We start from the raw sequence: 18,845 nt of genomic DNA, 5'->3' as shown, positions 1-18,845 counted from the left end.
GTGCGTGAAGCCTGGGTAAAGTAGATATGGAGGATAGACTGTTACCCATGCAGCAAATCCCCCCTCTCCACTGAAATGGTCCAATGGAAAGGCAGAAGCCAATATGGTTGGTTCCAGCGGCGTCGCAGGAGTTGCCAGAATGTGACTGTGTTCAGTCATGAACTGCCTCAGGGACTCCGGCTCCAGATTTTGCCTCGAGGTTGACACCTGAAGCCATTTCCATAACTGGATGTAGCCACAAGGCAGTGGAGGTTTGGGATCAGAGTTTTCCTTCTCTCAGATGAGCTGCCTTCCCAGGCTAACGAGTTCCATCTACCCGGTGGCTGTTTAGTCGCCTCTTACGACAAGTATAGGTTACTATTCTTATGTAAAGCTTGAATGTATGAGATAAGCCCAGTAATAATTTATATCAGCAATAATTGGTTATATTCAGTCTTCCTGGTTGAACTAGCAGTGCAATCCTATGCACGTCTACTCAGAAATCAGCTGCATTTTGCCCAATGGGACTTGCTCCCATGAAAATGTGCATAGGATGGTGGCCCAAGTTACACTGTACATGTAATGAGATAAGAATTCACTATCTTTGTCCAAGCTCAAGGGAACAGAATCAAACCTGATAAATTCAGCACTTTCACATTGAAGTGTCCTTTTGAAGTTCAGTTGTTGTAAAATAGTGATTTTCAGGTCAGCAGGAGTGTCCTGAGAATTGAAATGTTCTCTTATTGATTTCTGAACATTGCTATTTTTGTGTCCACATTTTTTTCCATTTATTCTTTTGTATGCGCATCGATAAGTTCATCTTATGCAAACGGCAGAAGGGAAAGCTACGGACCTATCATTAGGTCCAGTGGGGCAAATGCCTCAGGCATGAGCCTCTAGGACCCCGCGGAAGCCTCTCTGAGGCTCCTGACGGGGTTGGAAACTGTGCTTCCGGTTTTCCTGAAGCACAGTTTATAGTGTCAGGGAACCTCTGAGAGGCTTCCCCGATGTAGCCCTGGGTCACATGAGGCTCCTTGAGCCTCAGATGAGTGGGGGGAGGTAAATTTTCGCATGGGGGAGGCAGTGACAGCCTGCAGGGGACCCCATTGCAGACCTTTGCCCCGGGTGTGAGGCTGGGGAGGTCTGCCGCTGAGAAGGGCAATGTTGGCAGGTTGGCAGAATTTGCTTTCATACATGCTACTAAAATAGTTTGTGAAGACAAAACTGGAGAATATTGCATATCTAATAACTCCCAAATGAACTTTCCCTTTCCCACTCAGAGCCTGATGAACAATCTGATCTCTCAGGGCTGATTGCCCACTGGCCAGCTTGCAGTTTTCTGTTCCTCATCCAGGAAATATTCCACAACTGAATTGCCTTTTGGGGGTCAAACTTTTTTATATCTGGTGAATTCATCTGAATGATCATGAGGTCCGTTATACTTTCAAACATTAGTTTGGAACGCAGCTGCATCATAGACAGTTTCATCTGACAGAAGCCACGCGCAGTTTCATCTGAACTTGCTGGCAGAGTCAGGATCAGATCTACGAGCGTCAGAATGTTTGGATATTTATGAAAATAATCTGTGTTCACTGAATCCCATGTTAATCTCCGGATGGCGCTCTGATATCTAGAAAGAATAATTGTATAAATAAATATAAATAAATAAAAGAATAAATAAATTAGACTTTGCTAACAACTCTCAAATGCATCAGACAGATGCATTTAAATTTCAGTGAGCTGAAGTCTGTATCAGTCTGTTGATTACCTATCATATAACTCTGCTTTCAGCATATTCCATTCAGTGTCAATTTCATCAACCTTCACGCTGGCACATTCTAGAACAGGCTCGTAATACTTAGTCAGGACAGATACTTCAATCTCACCAAATTCTGCAAGAGTTTCAACATCAAGTCAGTGAAATAAGAATTCTTTCAGAATTTTCAGAAATAAATTTATATTGTTCCACAGGGGTACCTTGTTGGATTCGGTCTGGCCACAGCTTAAAACTTCCAATAGTGCTTGCTCTCAACACATCTTCACTAGCATCACAAAAACAATCACGTAGTTGCTTCAAAATCCGGCTTAATAATTCTCTCCGAATTGCTGATATATTGCCATCTCCTATAAGCTGGAAACTATGGAAGTGTGTAATAGTCTCCACCAGACGCTCTCTTGGACCTGATCTGGAAAATATCACATTTAAGAAATATACTATGAGTCTTTGATTCTTATACAGCTGTTATGACACAGATTATTTGTGAAGTATATCCAACCTTGCTTGATACATTTGGAGTGTTTCCATTGTTGACTGAATGGTTGCAAACACATCTGCAATGGAAGAGTTCTGATCTTGGGCAACGCGAGATAGGATGTTGAGGACATTAATGACGTCCAACAAGAAGTGGAAAAACTTAACGATGTCTGTTTTCTGAAGGAGTTTTAAAAAGTCTTTGGCCTTCTGATGATTGAAGGAACATGGCTCTTCTTGTATCTGGAACTCAGCAATAAAAACAATTTAGTAAAACATTGACAAAAATCCACTAATTAATCTTTTCTCCATATGATATTTTAAGGAGCATTTACCTTACTCATGTGTAGGACAATGGCAGGGTATCCTTTTAGCAGGATTTGAAGAGCTGTCTGTAGCCGAAGGAGCCATCGCGAACCTCCAATCCGAGAAGGAATTGCTGGTCTCAGTTTAAGAGCTTCATACGCTAGCTTGAGATTACTCTTATTCAGTGGAGAGTTATGATAAAAATAGTACATATTTTGCAAGAGATCTGTTAGAATATTATATAGCTGAGTGCTCTTCAGGACTGCCTTGTAAGTCATTTCAAGGTGATGTACAAGACAATGCACACTCTGAATGCATGGCTGGATTTCCTTCAAAAGCTTCGCCACCCCATTGTTTTGTCCCACCATAACATCTGCCCCATTACTTCCAAAGCCAACTAGTTTCCTTGCCCAGTCTTGGCTTGGCAAATTGACTTGCAGATTTGTCTGTAATGTTTTCAAAATGGCATTTTTCACAGCGGAAGCATCAAATTTGTCAACTGATTGAACCCCAACGATCTGGCAATGAACTTTCCCTTGAAATGCAAAGCGTACATAAACAAGGGCTGCTTCTGCGATGTCACTGTCTGTAACACCATCACTAATGAGCGAGAAAAACTTGCATTTTTCTAATTTCTCTTTCAAGGCTCTTCGTTCCACTTCAGCAATAAAATGAATAAAGATCCTTGCAGCCTTATCATTTCTAAAGATGGAACCAATATCCACCCCCTTCATGTCATCCAGCTTGCACATCCAGTCCAGGTCCGTGAAGGGGCGCCCAGTTTTGGCAATGGCGTGGCATGTTCTAAAAAGGTTTTCTATTCTTCCTAAAGTTGCTTTACTCAGGTTGCTTAACATCTGGTCAGTGGTTGCTGTGTCTGGGGTAGAGCTACTGGCTGCTTCCATACAGGTAGCCCAAGCATGTGCTTCACTGCTGTGGTGTATGCTGACCAAATCCAGTCTAAAGTCATCAGTTCCAGAACAAAAATTGTGTGTCCGCTCTCCTAAATCCACATTATGTTTCCGACACAAGGCACAGTACATTGTATCTCTTTCACTGTCATGCTTCAGCCAAGGGTACATTGACAGCCATTTATCTGGGAACTGATCTTGCTTCTTTGATTGATTTTGAATTTTGCCTGGAGTTAGATTCTTGCTTTTAAATTGCTTCAGTGCTGCTATGGCTACAAATATTTTAAATATAACTCAGTATAAAAATGTTTGATCACCATGCCTACATTTTTACTTTGCATTATTCCCCTTCTATCACTGCCATGTATTATTTTAAACTATAGCATGAACTGCACATTTCTATTCTATTGCATCAATGGAAAGTTAAATGCTATATCCTATATAAATGGCATGCCCTGAGCACATCAGCATAATTATTACATCAATTCTTTTACACATCTTCTATTATTTTGCATAATTTTTCTAGTCTTAGTGAAGACTATGCAAAGTACTATAGTTTCAGCCTTTATTTTATTCAGCACCCTTGCAGACTTCTGTCATTCCAGCAGGAATTGTCCATGCACTTTCAAGCACATCAGTCATTCAGGCTTGTCAGAAAACAAAATTGAAACTGAGCTTCTCAGAAAGTTATGTCCTGCACTCACTGATCAATTCTGCACTCTTTTTGGGCACAAGTGGAAGTGCAACACAAGCACAGTCCTGAGAACAATTCCAGTGGCTTAGGGAAGGCTCACAGGAAATTTCCCAAGCAAGTGTGGGCAGAGAAGTGGGTAGATTGTTTCCAGAACTGTGAAGTTGACTAAACTTACTGAACTTTCATGCCACACGTGAAAAGGATTACACATAAAATGCAGTCTGGCTCTTTAAAAAAAACAAACCTGAACTCGTGCATAATAAAGTTGAAAAGTTGCAACACAGAAACACATTTCTCAGTTTTCGGGCAACTCCTGAGGTTGTGTGTCTTACACAAATGGTATCTTGTAGACTACTAAGAATGCTAGTTTCCTCCTTATACAAGGAACTATTCCAGATAATTGCTCTCTGAAGATAATACTGTATACATTCTAAGAGTTGGTTCATGCGATAGCTTAAATACATTGCTGCAGAAACATGAGTGGCTTATGCTGCAAATTCTTCACAATTCAAGTTTTAAAGTGGAACTCACAGATCTCACCTGTGATAAGACCTGTGTGTTCCTGGCAACCCCCACCCCATGTTCACATGTCTTTGCACTTTGAACTTTACTTGCAACTAAATGTAATCAGTATGCGAGAGGCATGTACTTAGGGCCCTGGAATTTAAGTAAAGCATGAACTGGCAGTCTTGAGGGTTGTTACCTGTAAGAATGTTTTGCATTTATCACCAAACCTTATTATTTCTTGACTTGGAACATAAATTTCAGCTACTAATAATGCATTATGATGCCCCCCCCCCAAATAAGTCTCCAATTTTAGTATGAGCTTGTGAAGATTTCCGTCCCCTCCCTCCCATCCACCCACCCATTTATCTAACTTCAGCTCTGACATTGGTGGCTGCTGCTCCAACAATGCCAGCAACAATGGTGGGGGTCTTTCTCTGTCCCTTTTCCCCTTTCTTCTCTCTCTGGCCCTCCTCCACCCCATGACATCTGCAACTCAGAAGAACGGAGTTTTCTAAGGGCACCTGATGATGCCAGGTGCCTGTGAAAACCACATTTCCCAATATACAAGGGAATAGGGGTAGAAAGAGGAAATTTTAACCTTCTTTTCTTCTTGCCACAGTGGGCAGAGTAGCCACCATGGAACAGGAGGAGGGTAGGGAGGGAAGGTAGCACCAATGTGGAAGACTCATGGAGGAAGGGAATTGAGGGCTCATAGGAATAGAGTGACAATTACAAGCAAAGTTAGAACTTCCAGGATTTTTTTTTCTGTTCGTTCTCTGTTTTCAATTGCCAGTCCCAGTGTAAATCAGCCTGACTACGCTTGCCCATTCTACTGCAATCAAGTGAATCCAATTGTAAGGAAAAGTGTTGTCAATATCCAACTGTTAGAGCCCGATGCCAAACTATGGGAGGTTTGAAAGACAAAACAATGGAGGAGAAACAAAAATGAGCGTACTCATTCTTAGACTGTTTTGTAAGAAAAAAAACCCATAACAATTATCTTTTTGGCCAACTGAACTGTCCTGGGACAACTGCTGATTCAGAGAGCCAATGTTCCACTTTCTGTACAAATGTTCTTTCATGTAGTAAGAATCATTAAAGAAGTCGTTTTCCATGTTGCTCGTTGAGCTTCTGCATGAGATCTAATCTTCTCTTCGTGACTAAAAGTACTCGGAGGCCACAAATATTAGCTTACTTCTGTGAGTCAAAATACTATTCCGGATATAGCACGGAAGTTTCCTTCTATGGTTTCCATTTTTTCTGCTGACTTCCTATATGATACTACTGTAGCAGAGCTCTATGAGGTTTTTTTCTTGCTCATGTTGATGCAATGCTTGTAAGAGGGTGATCAGTAAGGGCATACCATGTTTCCAAATCAGAAAATGCCAATGGATTGTTTCATTTCTCTTATTCCCAAATCAGATGGTGCAACAAGAGTATTATATATCTCTGTAAGACTCCCACTCTGCCATGAGTCTCCTCAGACATGCAGCAGCTCTAGCTGGCACAAGTCTGAGGGGAAGGGGCAGGGAGGGAATAGGATCCAGAGTGCACCATTGCCATCTGAGCCAATCCCTCCTAGAGCACTGTGAGTGCTGTTGGTGGCCATTTTGTGACAGCATAAGTGTCTTCCACTCTTGCATTGTGTTCCACCCAGCAGCCCAATCCTATCAAGCAGCCCAATCCTGTACACTTAGGCTAGAGACAGACAGTTCTAAGAATGAAAAAGGAGCTTGTGATTAGCTTCTCTTCCCATGGTGCATGTACAATTCTCTTGTCCCACGGTTGCAACTGCTTAAACAGATTTTGCATGTTTTGGGAACAAATACTAAAACCTTTTGCAGCAGGTGGAATGAGTATATGCATTATGATGTGTAGCAATTCCTCTTTCAAACCACTTTCAGCTGTCAGGAAAAAAATCAATAGCACAATAGTCTGTCTCCAGCCTTAAAAAATTCTAAATGTAAAGTAAAAATAATGTCTAAAGCAGCATCAATGCTTCTCTTAACCATAGCATAGACCCTCTCTAAGTCATGCAGGAGACAGACTACTGGCAACAATGTAAAAGTTTTAGTAGCCGTACAGCCTGAACAGGTAGCTAATTTGCTTTTACAAACATACAAAGAAGGGGTTTTCCTACCTTTGGGTGCCACCTGTAGAAATTGCTTATGAAGAGTGCTAAGCTGTGAAATAGTGAGAGTACCATTTGTAGCAGTCTCTACAGATGGAGGGCGAGGTGGAGGAACAGGATCTGGAAATACTTTGATATCTTGGTTAATGTAAAATTCCGTCCCTTCTAGAACTAATTCATACTGCATTTTGGTAGATGCTTCAATATGGTGTCGGGCAACCTCGGTTAATTTGTCAACACTGTAAAGATATACAGCAAACAAGGAAATGACTCTTGAACATAAGAATTTGAGAATTTGGAAACTATAACAATATTATGTAGACCGCGGAGGGGGGTTTGCTCTTGCAGGTGCTGTGATCACATCTAGGGAAGGCATTTGTGACCCTCAGCAACAAGCCTGTACTAATAAATGGCCTAAGTGTAGATGCTGCAACTGTGTTCAGTGAGGAGATAAGAAGGACCAATGGCTACAGAGATGGCTGTGGTGGTCTCCATGCACAAGGCCCAAGATCAGCAGCTGTGCACCTTGCACTAGTAAGCCTGTCCCAAGTGCTGACTATGCCAAAACTATGTCAAAACTTTGCTGCTGATCAGCATATTTCTTAGTTCACATCAGTAACTACAAAAAGCAAACCACATATCCCTTAGAGGATGTAAAACGGTTTTCATTACAGTCACTATGTGATGGTTATAAACACTGAAACTATCTTGTCTGCTGTAACTGCCTCCCAAATTTGCTACACTGAGTCCACCTCCCACATGGAAACTTGCTTAAGATATCATGGGGATATAGAAGAAACAGGAAGAGGAAGTGCCCTGTGTTTCCTGTTCCTATTTCTTCATGCAGCAAGAACAGAACATTCACATTCTCTTCTCCTGCTGTGCTTGCCACAGAAAGATGTGAAGTCTGTCTCCTCATCAGGCGCTTGAATGTCCTCCAGCAAACGGGACACAACAGTTGTAATTCAAACGATGAAGAAATGAGGGGACAGGAAGTTTGAAGCACTTGTGCTTTCTGCTGTCCCTGCCTCTTTCTGTCATGTTCATCAACATGTGATGTCTTAAGCATGGTCTTAATTTCACCGGCAAACCCAAGGTCTATTTAAGGGTGAATATTCTATATTTCTACATTTAACCATCAAGACTTTTCACAAACCACCCACATGTTTCATTTGACCCAGTCTATACTACTTTCATAACAAATTGCTACAACTCACAAAATCAAATGTCAAGGAGCTTGATATTTAACGACAAAACCCCGTCATAATCCACCTGCCACATTCCTCAGCCAATCTGTCTTTAGACAGACATGATTGTGGCCAAGAATTAGAAATGAACCTTTCATCCCACATGACATCTTTATCTTTTCTTGGACCGATCACTTTATCAGGTTCATCTATTGTAATATGGTATCAATGCTGTGTCAAAATTAACCAGCTGTTACCTAGACATTTCAGCCAGAAACCGCTCTCCAAGCCATTTTTCCATATTTTTGTATGTTAGTTCTGCTTTTGTTCGTAGATCTTCAGCGAAGATTAGTGCTTTAACTTTTAACAGCTCAAGTCGAGATTTTGCAGCTTCAGCTGTTTAAAAAGTGGGTTTAGAATATGTAAAAATGAAAACACACTGCTATCACTTTTATAGTTCAATAATCATAGATTATCTTAATTGTTGTTTAGGAGATGGCACCTGATTCCGTGGCATTGCTGAGAGAGGTGCAAACAAGGATGCTATGAGGATTCAAATGCTTAGCCATACTTTGTTTTCTTTAATCTTGGTTACACAATATATCCAAATACCTAACCATGATTTAAGGATAGACTGTAAATATTAAGTGAAACAATGGCTTGCATTAAGCATGGTTAAGCACTACATACTCAGCAAGTAAACCATAGCTAAGGCAGTCTTCCTTATTCCCTAGTGTAGTAGTTCTCACACATTTTGTACTGGGACCCACTTTTTAGAAAGAGAATCTGTCAGGATGCACCGGAAGTGATGTCATGACCAGAAGTGACATCATCAAGCAGGAAAATGTTTAACAATCCTAGGCTGCACTCCTACCCACACCTACCCAGGAGTAAGTTCCACTGACTATCATTGTTAAAAGAACATAGCTAAAAGCCTGTTAAAAATTCAGGTCTATAACATTTCCCCAAATGAAGTCACATACCATGGTAGCATCAAGGCTAATATATTAGAAATAAAATATTGAAATGAATGGGGACCCACCTGAAATTGGCTCATGACCCACCTAGTGAGTCCCGACCCACAGTTTGAGAAACACTGCCCTAGTGTCTCTGCTTGCAAGGTGACATTTATTTATTTATTTACTAAACCTACACCACTTTATCTCCCCAAAGGGCATTCAAACCAGACTTCCAACATAAAATCACATAAAACCCATAAATATTAAAATCTACTCAAAAACAAGACATGCAGGTTCACCTGGTCTTTTCCTATATAGTCCCCTCTAGGAACTTAGTTCAACAAGCTACACTATGACTGCAGTGTCTGTTTTCACTCATGGGGCAATCCCCCCCTCATTAATGTGATGAATGCCCTGTCCCCTGCATTGCCTCCCTTTTTCCTTCTTTTTGGACACTTCTAACTCCCAGAAACTCATATGCTTGTTCAGTAGCGTTTGTCCTTCGTCTGTTTGAAACACAATTTTTATAAGTACATACAGGGTTTTGTGGATTCAGAAAAAATCTTGACAGTCTAGAGTAGCTATTCTACCTAACTATAAGAAATGCCTTCCCGTTAGACAGGTAAACATCTATCTAGGTAAAAATGTGGGATGGAGTGGCTAGGAGGGTTCCATCAATCAAGTAACTGGTAAAAGCTATGTAGGTCCCACCACAAGGAAACTCTGTGTGCTCTCCAGCCAAGTGCAGGGGATGAGGATTCCTGGGACAAAATGTTAAGTCACTAATGCAAGCAGCCACTTCAAGTTAGATGTAATCAGGGAATTAATTTTCTTTTCATTTGTGTGCAAGCTAAGCCAAACCTGCTAACTTCACCAGGTCTAATGTAGCAACATGTTGTTGGGGGAGAGGCAGAGGGGGATTGTGGGCTATGTTCCTGAATAGTATCCTGTTGAGAATTATTGTTTAGTGTATCCATTGATCAGCTCTGCTCTATATCCATCTAGCTAAGTTAGGCATTTCCCACCAGCCTGCTTGTACTTTTTCTACCCGTTTTTCCCCATTTTGTTTCATTCTTTTCCTTTTGAACTTTTAATGAAATAGTTACAGTTTGACTCTTTGCCTGCCTGGTTCATGTTCACTGGGAATTCCATGGGTTGTCACATCTGTTTGCCTTGCAGACACTACTGTGGCTTTGATTTTTAATAAGAATCCCTAGAGTTCAGCGGTCTCCTGAGGTGGGGGTGGGGGTTCCCAGATGGGCCCCCTCTGTCTGGGCTTTGCAGCTTGGGATGGTGGCAGTAGAAAAAACTACCAAGGTTTTCCCCTGCTCAACTAGTGGTCCAATAAAGGGAAGGAAGGGCTATGTGCACACTAACCAGTAGGCACTACTTCCTTCAATCAGCCTGCCTTTCCCAAGCCTCCTTTCCCAGTCAGTTAACCTTAATACATAGCTATGCATTGTGCCTGTAATGCCTGTAAGCACATTGCAGGGCATTACATGGAAGATGCAGAGGCAATGTGTGTTCTTCAGTATTTTCAGCTTAGTAGCATCCAGATTACCATGTTGAGCTATTCCTGAACTTACATCATTGCAATTAATACATACCTTCAAGCTCCAGTGCAGTAAAGTACTCCTGCTTCATTTTCAGCTTCAATTCCAGTTTTTTTAATTCTTCTGGGGATAGAGGAACTGGTGTTGCTTCAACCACAGGTGGAGAATGGGCAGCTGTGAGGAAAAGTCAAGATTTTGCACAGAACAGAATGTATATATTCTCTGAACCATAACAGTAACCATCTATGTTACTGTTGCACTGTGATCCAGATGCTTAGTATGTAACCTGTGACATGGTTAAAGGTCAAGTCTTCTTATTTACCGATTTGAGGCCAACCCGTACTCCTGGACATAACCGGAAGAATCTTCTGGGCATGCCAGGGAGGTGGTCTGAGGCCTTCAGAAGCCTTTAGAGGCTCAGGGAGGCTGCACACAGACTCCTCAGACCTCAGACCACAGCCCTGGAGTAGTTGCTGGCCCCCACAGTGGATTTCATTATCCATAGTTTTTGGCATCTCTTGGGGTTCCAGAAACAGAACCCCTACAGATGCCGGGTTCAGTCTGTATTTACTAACACTGTTGGTGTTTTGCAAAAATAACTATTACTTGAACATTATAGCATTAATTTTTTCAGCATTTCAGGAAATGACAGGCATTTTGATGCCATCCTGTGCACACTGACTAGAATGTAAGTCCTACTGAATATAAGGGGGACTTACTTCCTTGACAGCCCAGTCCTAACTGGGGCTTATGGTGGCGACCCTGAAATCCACCATTGTACATCCTAGAGTGATCCCAGTTGCATCACTCTTCACTGCCTCCTGGTTAGCCTCTCCATTGGCCTTGTGCCCTGGCTGGCTTACTCAGCAAAAGTAGGGAGCAGTGGCCGCAGAATTTGCAAAATGGCACTGAGGGAAGAAAAGGACAGACCACTGTGACTGTGCATTGTAAAATGTAGTGACGCAAAGACATAGGGCAAGCATCACTCAAGTACACCAGCAAGTGTCACATTCTGCTTCCAAGATTGGGCTTTTGGGAGTGCAGAATTTCCTTTTGACCAGACACAGAATTAGGGGCAGATGGTGACCACGGGAGCAAGTTTGGAGGGTACCAGGCATCCAGCTATTGTTTAATTAAAATGAGAAACTTCAATAAGATTTGAGGAAACAAGCCTGGTTTTATTTCTTGAGATATGGCATGAATAAGCACAGATTTATAGCTTCGTATGCACAAACTTTTGACTTTGCATTGTGCTATTATTGTTTTATGGATTTTGTTTTAACTTGACTGTGAGCTGCCTTGGGTCTCTATGTAATACGAGGAGCAAAGCAAGCGATAATTTTTTTTAAATGAAGTTCTCTTCTCATATGATTCACATATAGTATTCTGGATCAAGCATCAGTGTTGCGGAGGAGGCTGCCAACACAATTTTTTTTAAAGGAAACAAACCCCAAATGGAGTTTTTTTGAGCACCGAACAGGCCCCTCACCTGGCCACTATTTAGTCTAGGGCCAATTCTTCTTTGTACCACATACCAGCAAAGCTGGGTGCAATCCAACTCCTACTGCACAGGGAAAACATTGTATAGTGGAGCTCAGGAGGGCAGAAGATGACCCTCTAAAACCTAGAAGTCTCACTCAAGCCTCCCTCTACTCTGCTGGCCTTGTGTGGAGCCTGCTGCACATGGGATGACTACAAGCAATCCATCACTAGAGATGGGAGAAAATGGTTTTATTTTTTTTGTGGATTTGGGTGTTTGACAAAAGTTAGAAGTACAGAAAGTGGTGTTGTGAGTTTTTATTTTGTTCTCATCACTTTCTCCTATCTCTATCCATTGCCTACACTCTATTTATTGTCTTGATTACATGCAATTCCACTAATCAGAATCCCATAGAAAAGACAGTCCTGTACCTTGCTTCCCTTTCTTTCCCTTTTTGCCTTCTTTTCCTTTGGCCTCCTTTCCACCTTTTCCTTCCTTTCCTCCTTTTCCTTCCTTGTCCTTCCCTTTCGCCTCTTTGCCGCCTTTTCCACCTTTCCCTTTGCCTTTTTTCCCACCTTTGCCAGCAGCCTCTTGGGAAGATTTCAGCCGTTCTTTCTCTTTCATTTCTTGCTGCAGCCGTTCTCTTTCTTCCTCTGCCTCTTTTGCCTGGATTTCAGTACTAACCTTAATGTAAAGGGTCACACGTTAGTAGAAGTAACTGGAGTGTTTCAGCAGAACTGCCAGGAGCAGCCATGTAACTAGTGATGAGTGAGAGGGCTCAGGTTTGTCTCTAAAGCAGTGATTTTCAGCCTTTTTTTATCTCATGGCACACTGACAAGGCACTTAAATGGTCAAGGCACACCACCAGGTTTTTAACAATTGACAAGGCACACCATCCTGCCATTGGGAAGCTCACATCCCCATTGGCCCTACTAATAAATTATCTTCTCCCAAATTCCCGTGGTACACCTGTGGACCACTCATGGCACACTAGTGTGCCACAGCATAGTGGTTGAAAATGGCTGCTCTAAAGGATTTGGAAATAATCCCCCCCCCCCCCAAAAAAAAACACCACAGAGTGAGAGGCTGGTAGGGAGGGCTGATGAGGCAAGACTGAGATTCTTCAAGCTTTGGGGAGTTCATCTTCCAGTGTGTGTGTTCTCATCTCATGACTGGCAATAATAAAATATTGAAAGAGAAGAAAATATATACCATAAACTACTGTATTATGCAGGAGTCAAGCAGCAGGACATTCCCACTTTCTCTTTTCCACTGAGGAAAACCTTTGAAGAAAATTACTAAAGGACCTTTGCGTGCTCTCCCAAAACCACTTCTGAGGATTGATGGACCAGTAGGATGCTCAGAAGAGAGGACAATCCAAAGCACAGGGGCCACAACAGAAAGGCTCTGCTGCTTGTAGAGACCAGTCTGGCCTCTAGTTGAGATGAAATTCAAATCAGAGTCTCTGGTTTGCAAATCTTAGCTGCCAGAAGGGTTCATATGGAGGCGTTCCCCAATACAATAGGCTAGAGCACCTTGGGGCAGGGAACAGGGGCAGCAGAGGCAGCTCATTGGGTCAGAGCAAACACAGTTCTGATCACATTACTCATAGCAAGCAGTGATTAAGGCCGAGCATGCCCTCATCTTGCTTGTCAGCATTGGTACATTGGCATTCATGTTACTGAGGCTGCAATCCTATGCATGCCTTCCAGGAAGAAAGCACCACTGGGACTCCAATGGGACATTTTAGTAAATATGCATTGGATTGTGCTGTGAATGTCTTTACTCAAGTAATCAGATATCTAAAGTAGAATTTCAAAACAGGAAATATGTGAGTGTGCCATCGTGAACCTGTCAATAGGCTGCAGTGCTTCTACAAGTTTCCAAATACCTTTCAAAGGCATTCCCACACAGAGGACACTGCAATAATTAGTGACTGAACATCACTATAAAATGAATCTAAGTTTGAGTTTTAATAAGCAAGACCTTCTCACCATGTTATTTATTGCCGTTACGAGATTGTGCCATGTGTCCGTGATCAGCTTCTCATCTGAACCAAAATTAAATATTACACTTTCAGAAAGCAGTTCATCCTTAGGCTTTGCTTGAAATCCTTTGCTCCTTTCCCTGTTGACTTCTGGAGAAGGAGATCTGCGAGCGATCATAGGAATTCTTGAAAAGAGAGAGGGGGAAAAACTCACTCTTGTATTCCTCACAACATGTATTTGTAGTACTCAGAGAACCATTTTAAACATTAACAAGGTATCATATGATGTGTGGCTCTGAGGGGGCAAGCTGTGCAACTATAAACAATACAAGGTAAAATACACGGAACTTAATGAAGCCTGATCTTTTCACCTTCCTATTTATTTTAAAATACTGACATCCTGCCATGTCTCTGAAAGTTCAAGGTAACTCACAATATAAGTTTAAAAACACAATAAAAATCACACAACAGTAGAGCAGGCAACTGCGATTACAACCAACATCCAGCAAAACAGGAGAGAAGAAACCAGCTCTCCAGACACAGTGATCAAAGGAATTGGGAAGGTTTCTCAAAATAATTGTGTTTTGACCTTCTTCTGAAAACTTAAGAGGGAAGGAGCTCAATGAATCTCCTCTGGACGAGAATTCCACAGGAAGGGAGTCACCCAGGAAGCATGCTCCCATCAGCCACACTTCAGACACCCAGGGATGACGTAGGGGCACTTTCCTAGAGCAGTGCTTTTCAAAGTGTGGTTGCAGACAGGTTGTTGGTCCATGAGCCATCACCTGCTGGTCCATAGCATGTCTTCTAGTGCATCCTTCTTCCAGCTTCTCAGAGTCTCCCAAGACAAGACAAGCAACTTGGACACATGCCAAGCCTTGCAAGAGGCTCTGAGAAGCCAGAAGAAGGAAGCAGGGAAGACCAGGAAAGCTTATGCAACACAGATCAGTACTATATGTATATAGTGCCGATCCATGGCACATTAGAAAAATAATTCCCGGTCCACAATAGTGGCCCCTTTGAGTGGCACTGCTCTAGAGGATCTCAGATCATGAGCAGACTCGTGGGGGATGCTGGTCCTTCAGGTACTAAACATCCCAACCCATTTAGGGCTTTAAAGGTCATACCAGCATCTTGAATTGCACCTGGATGAAGACTGGCAACCTAGGCAGCTAATTTTATAATCCTAATATGATAATATTAATAATATTAGATGGGCCTAGATTAGATGGGCCTTTGGGCTGATCCAGAGGGGTTCTTCTTATGTAGCTGAAAAAAATAGGGGCATAACATGATCATAGTGTCTTGTCCTTTTTAATAGTCTTGCAGCTGCATTCTGTACTAGCTGAAACACCTAAAAGGTCTTCAAGAGCAAATCCACATAAAGTGCATTACAGGAAACCAAACAAGAGTTAATACCACTCATGCAAACACTCTCCCTCTCAGTTACGTGCACACACACACCTATTCAGTAATTATTGCAATGTTGCAAATTCTTATTGTACATTTTAGGCTTGCCCTCTTCCAAAGGTGCTTCTCCTGGAATCAGGTCTATTAGCGGTGTTCTGATAAATTCTGTGTTGGTTTCGGTTGGGATCTTGCCTTCCATTCCTCTGTAATAATCATGCAAAAGTCTCTTGGAATCCTGGAAACGGTCCACTTCATTCTTCATTATATACAAGGAAAAACAGCTTTTAAATCAAGTGTTTCCTGCCACCGTACCTCAGCGGATAATGCGATTCTTAAAACATCAGAATAAAGTACTTATAATAGAAAAAACTGATTCACAGAATGGTCCAGGTCCTTAATTCATTAGGAACCAACATATTTAAGTCTCAAACTGGACACTAAAGAGGTTATGGGTTTTGCTGACAAACACAGATGTTTAGCTGACTGGTCTGTAATTTCCAAAATTCCTCTAAATATGTTAGTAAATACTGGTGTTACATAGACTACCTTCCAGTCCTCTGGCATGGAGGTTTTTTATAAAGAACAAGTTACATACTTTTGTTAGATCAGCAATTTCACATTTGAGTTCCTTAAAACTCTCGAGTGGATGCTGTCTTGATCTTAGGACTTGCTAATTTTTAATTTGCAATATGCTCTTTAATCTCATCCCTTGTCACTTCTGTTAGATTCTGTTCCTCAGATTCCCTTCCTGAGAAAGTCAGTTCAGGCATAGGTATCTGTCCTAGGTCTTCTGTCGTGAAGACATATGCAAATAATTCATCCAGCTTTCCTGCAGTCTTCATATCCTCTTTAAAACTTTTATACTCTCATTAATTACCTAACAACCCAACTTCCTCCCTTGCAGGTTTCTTGCTTTTGATATGTTTCAAACAGTTTTTATTCTTTGCCTTGATATTTTTAGTATTGCACTCAGCAAATTTTTTTTTTTTTTTGCTGTCAGTTTACATTTCTTTTATTCCTTTTTGTATTTCTCATTGGGCTAGATTTTCATTTTCTGAAGGAAGCCCTCTTTTTTATACATACTTCACGCATAAGCCACGCTGGTGTCCTTCTGGATCTGGTGGTGGCTTTCTTATTTAGTACATTCTTATTTACGATATATTCTAGTGGAGCTGCTGTTGTGTTTTTCAAAAAGCCATAATGCCCTCTAGAGAGATCTGACCCTCTTGATTTTCCCTTTCCACTTTCTTTTTACTAGTTCGCTCACATTTGGAAAGTCCCCTCTTTTGAAGGCAAGTGTGCCTGTGTTGTGGTTCTTTGGAAACTTTCCAGTTGCAAATACGTTGAACTGAATAGCACTATGGTCACGGTTCCCTATTAGTTCCCTATCAGTAACAACAATTACATCTTGCACTAGGCCCTGGGCATCACACTGGATTTAGTTTGGGTTGCCTGCCCTCTGGACAGTTCCAAGACTAATTGGTCTATGGCACAGTCATTCATGTATCTAAAAACTTTCTCTCTTTTGGCCTAATCCAGGGGCGTCCAAAGTTTTTGACAGGAGGGCCACATCATCTCACTGACACTGTGTCAGGAAGAAAAGAATTAATTTACATTTAAAATTTGAATAAATTTACATAAGTTTGCATAAATGAATATATTACTTATATGAATGAATGAAGGTCTTGCAATAGCTCAAGGCCTATAAAAGGCCTTGCACAAAGCAAGACTGGCCTTTTCTTTGCCGCCACTACTGCATCACAGACGTGAAACAACAAGCAGTGGAGGGAGTTCTCAACCCACAGCTCACACGAGAGGTCAAACAGTCGCCCTCACGCTGAGAGCAGTTGCATCGGGACAGTGTGGGCTCCAACAAATCTCTGGAGGGCCAGAGGCTCATTGGAGACTGGGGGTTCCCTAAGGGCTGCATTGAGAAGCCTCGAGGGCCACATGTGGCCCCAGGGCTGGGGTTTGGGCACCCCTGGCCTAATCTTATGAGGACCTTATGCTGTCTGATCACTGCAAGTCACAGACCAATGGCAGAAAAATAGTTGGCAAAGGTTTAAGGAGACTCACTGAAGGCCTATGGAGAGGCAAGAAAAAAGGTTATTTACCTCTGGGGCAGTCTGGTATCTCCCATAGCATGCAGTGTGTGCTCTGTTGGTGGAGCTGCATGGTCTGGGCTGATTAGGCCCATGGCCTGAACATTAATTCACCCAATGTGACGGTAATTAAAGTCACCAACTACTACAGTACCTTCTGCTTTGGGTGTCTCCCTGTTTTCTTTCTCCAAATCAAAATTTTGGGCAATAGTACTATAGCATTATTTGGGACTTATATTTCCACTCAAAATAATTCTGTGGAGGACACTGATCCCCCTAAGTTTGACTGTACATTCATTTCCAGACTGTATCCTGTCATCTTCTGTATGATCTAGCCTAGAACATTTTCACCATCATCCCTTAGGAATGCTTTGGTCCAAACCAGATGCTAACAGGTTTGCTCCAGGACTGCAACTGTGTTTCTTTTCACATGTCTGCCTGATCACATATAAAGTAGGATGTGAGATGTCTCACTTCAACAGCAAAAGGGAGTGAAAAGGAGAGGGTTGGTGAACCCTCCCTTCAGGGCATTGTTTCAGTCACATTTCTTGGTCCCTGGCTCATTTCCAGGATCAGAACTTGGAATAAAGGAAACTACATAACAGATGAATGTGCAGAAGTGGGGAAGGTTCAGTGTCCCATTCTGATCTGCTCCTTTTATTGTCAATGCAATACCAGACACCAGACTCTACGACAGATGTCAATGAGGCAGAAATATTAAAGGTGGTCTTATAATAAAGGGTTGGCACGAACATTTCTAAGAACTGACATTTGAAATGAATTGCAGGGTTTCTCCCAAGAAAAAAACGTGAGAATTTTGAAGGGAAGCCAAACAAGTTTCTATAAAGACAAGTAAAATGTTTTAGGGTACATCCTTGTCACAGATACGAACAGTGCAATCTTATGCATGTCCACTCAGAAGGAAACCCACTGGGTAAAATGAAGCTCACTCCCAGGTAAGTGTGTGATTGTCGCTTAAGACTCCTGAATTCCCATTTTTTAATGTACTTAAAATGTTTAAGAAATAACAGAAGTTTTTCAAATTGTTGCAAAGTCAGGTAGATCCTGCAAGGTTCAGAATATCTACAGAATGCAGATAGGAAACATTCTGCACCTGTTATACTTTGATTTATTATTAGAACCGAAGTCTCCGACTACATAACTGAAAAAAGAAAACCTAGACCCCTGGTGCTGCATCTTCATGGGAAAAGTCACAAAACCACAGTCACAAAAGGAAGAAAATACACCACAGTGTAAAAATCCAGTTGTGTAGAACAGCTCTGAGTCTATCTTTAGCTCAGCGTCAGACTCGGCTCCTGTGCCAAGTCAGTGATTGGGAGGCAGGTCCTGGGATCAAGATGAGACCAAACAAGATTACAGCAAGACAA

The 18,845-nt window shown here is 41.9% G+C and overlaps 1 protein-coding gene across 1 annotated transcript in view; it reads right to left on the bottom strand.

Moving 5' to 3' along the window:
- The window catches only part of SPEF2 (sperm flagellar 2), a 126,178-nt gene that overhangs the window by 33,465 nt on the left and 73,868 nt on the right, over nucleotides 1-18,845 (bottom strand). Inside the window, exons 25-30 of the mRNA XM_066618176.1 lie at nucleotides 15,451-15,611; nucleotides 13,953-14,130; nucleotides 12,390-12,642; nucleotides 10,533-10,652; nucleotides 8,224-8,362; nucleotides 6,789-7,018 (exon numbers count right to left, since the gene is read on the bottom strand). Of these exons, the coding sequence (XP_066474273.1) occupies nucleotides 6,789-7,018; nucleotides 8,224-8,362; nucleotides 10,533-10,652; nucleotides 12,390-12,642; nucleotides 13,953-14,130; nucleotides 15,451-15,611 (1,081 nt within the window). The remainder of the gene's footprint in view (nucleotides 1-6,788; nucleotides 7,019-8,223; nucleotides 8,363-10,532; nucleotides 10,653-12,389; nucleotides 12,643-13,952; nucleotides 14,131-15,450; nucleotides 15,612-18,845) is intronic.

This window comes from Tiliqua scincoides, chromosome 2, assembly GCF_035046505.1.
Source record: "Tiliqua scincoides isolate rTilSci1 chromosome 2, rTilSci1.hap2, whole genome shotgun sequence".
Lineage (NCBI taxonomy): Eukaryota > Metazoa > Chordata > Lepidosauria > Squamata > Scincidae > Tiliqua > Tiliqua scincoides.
This window is presented reverse-complemented; position numbering and strand designations above follow the sequence as displayed.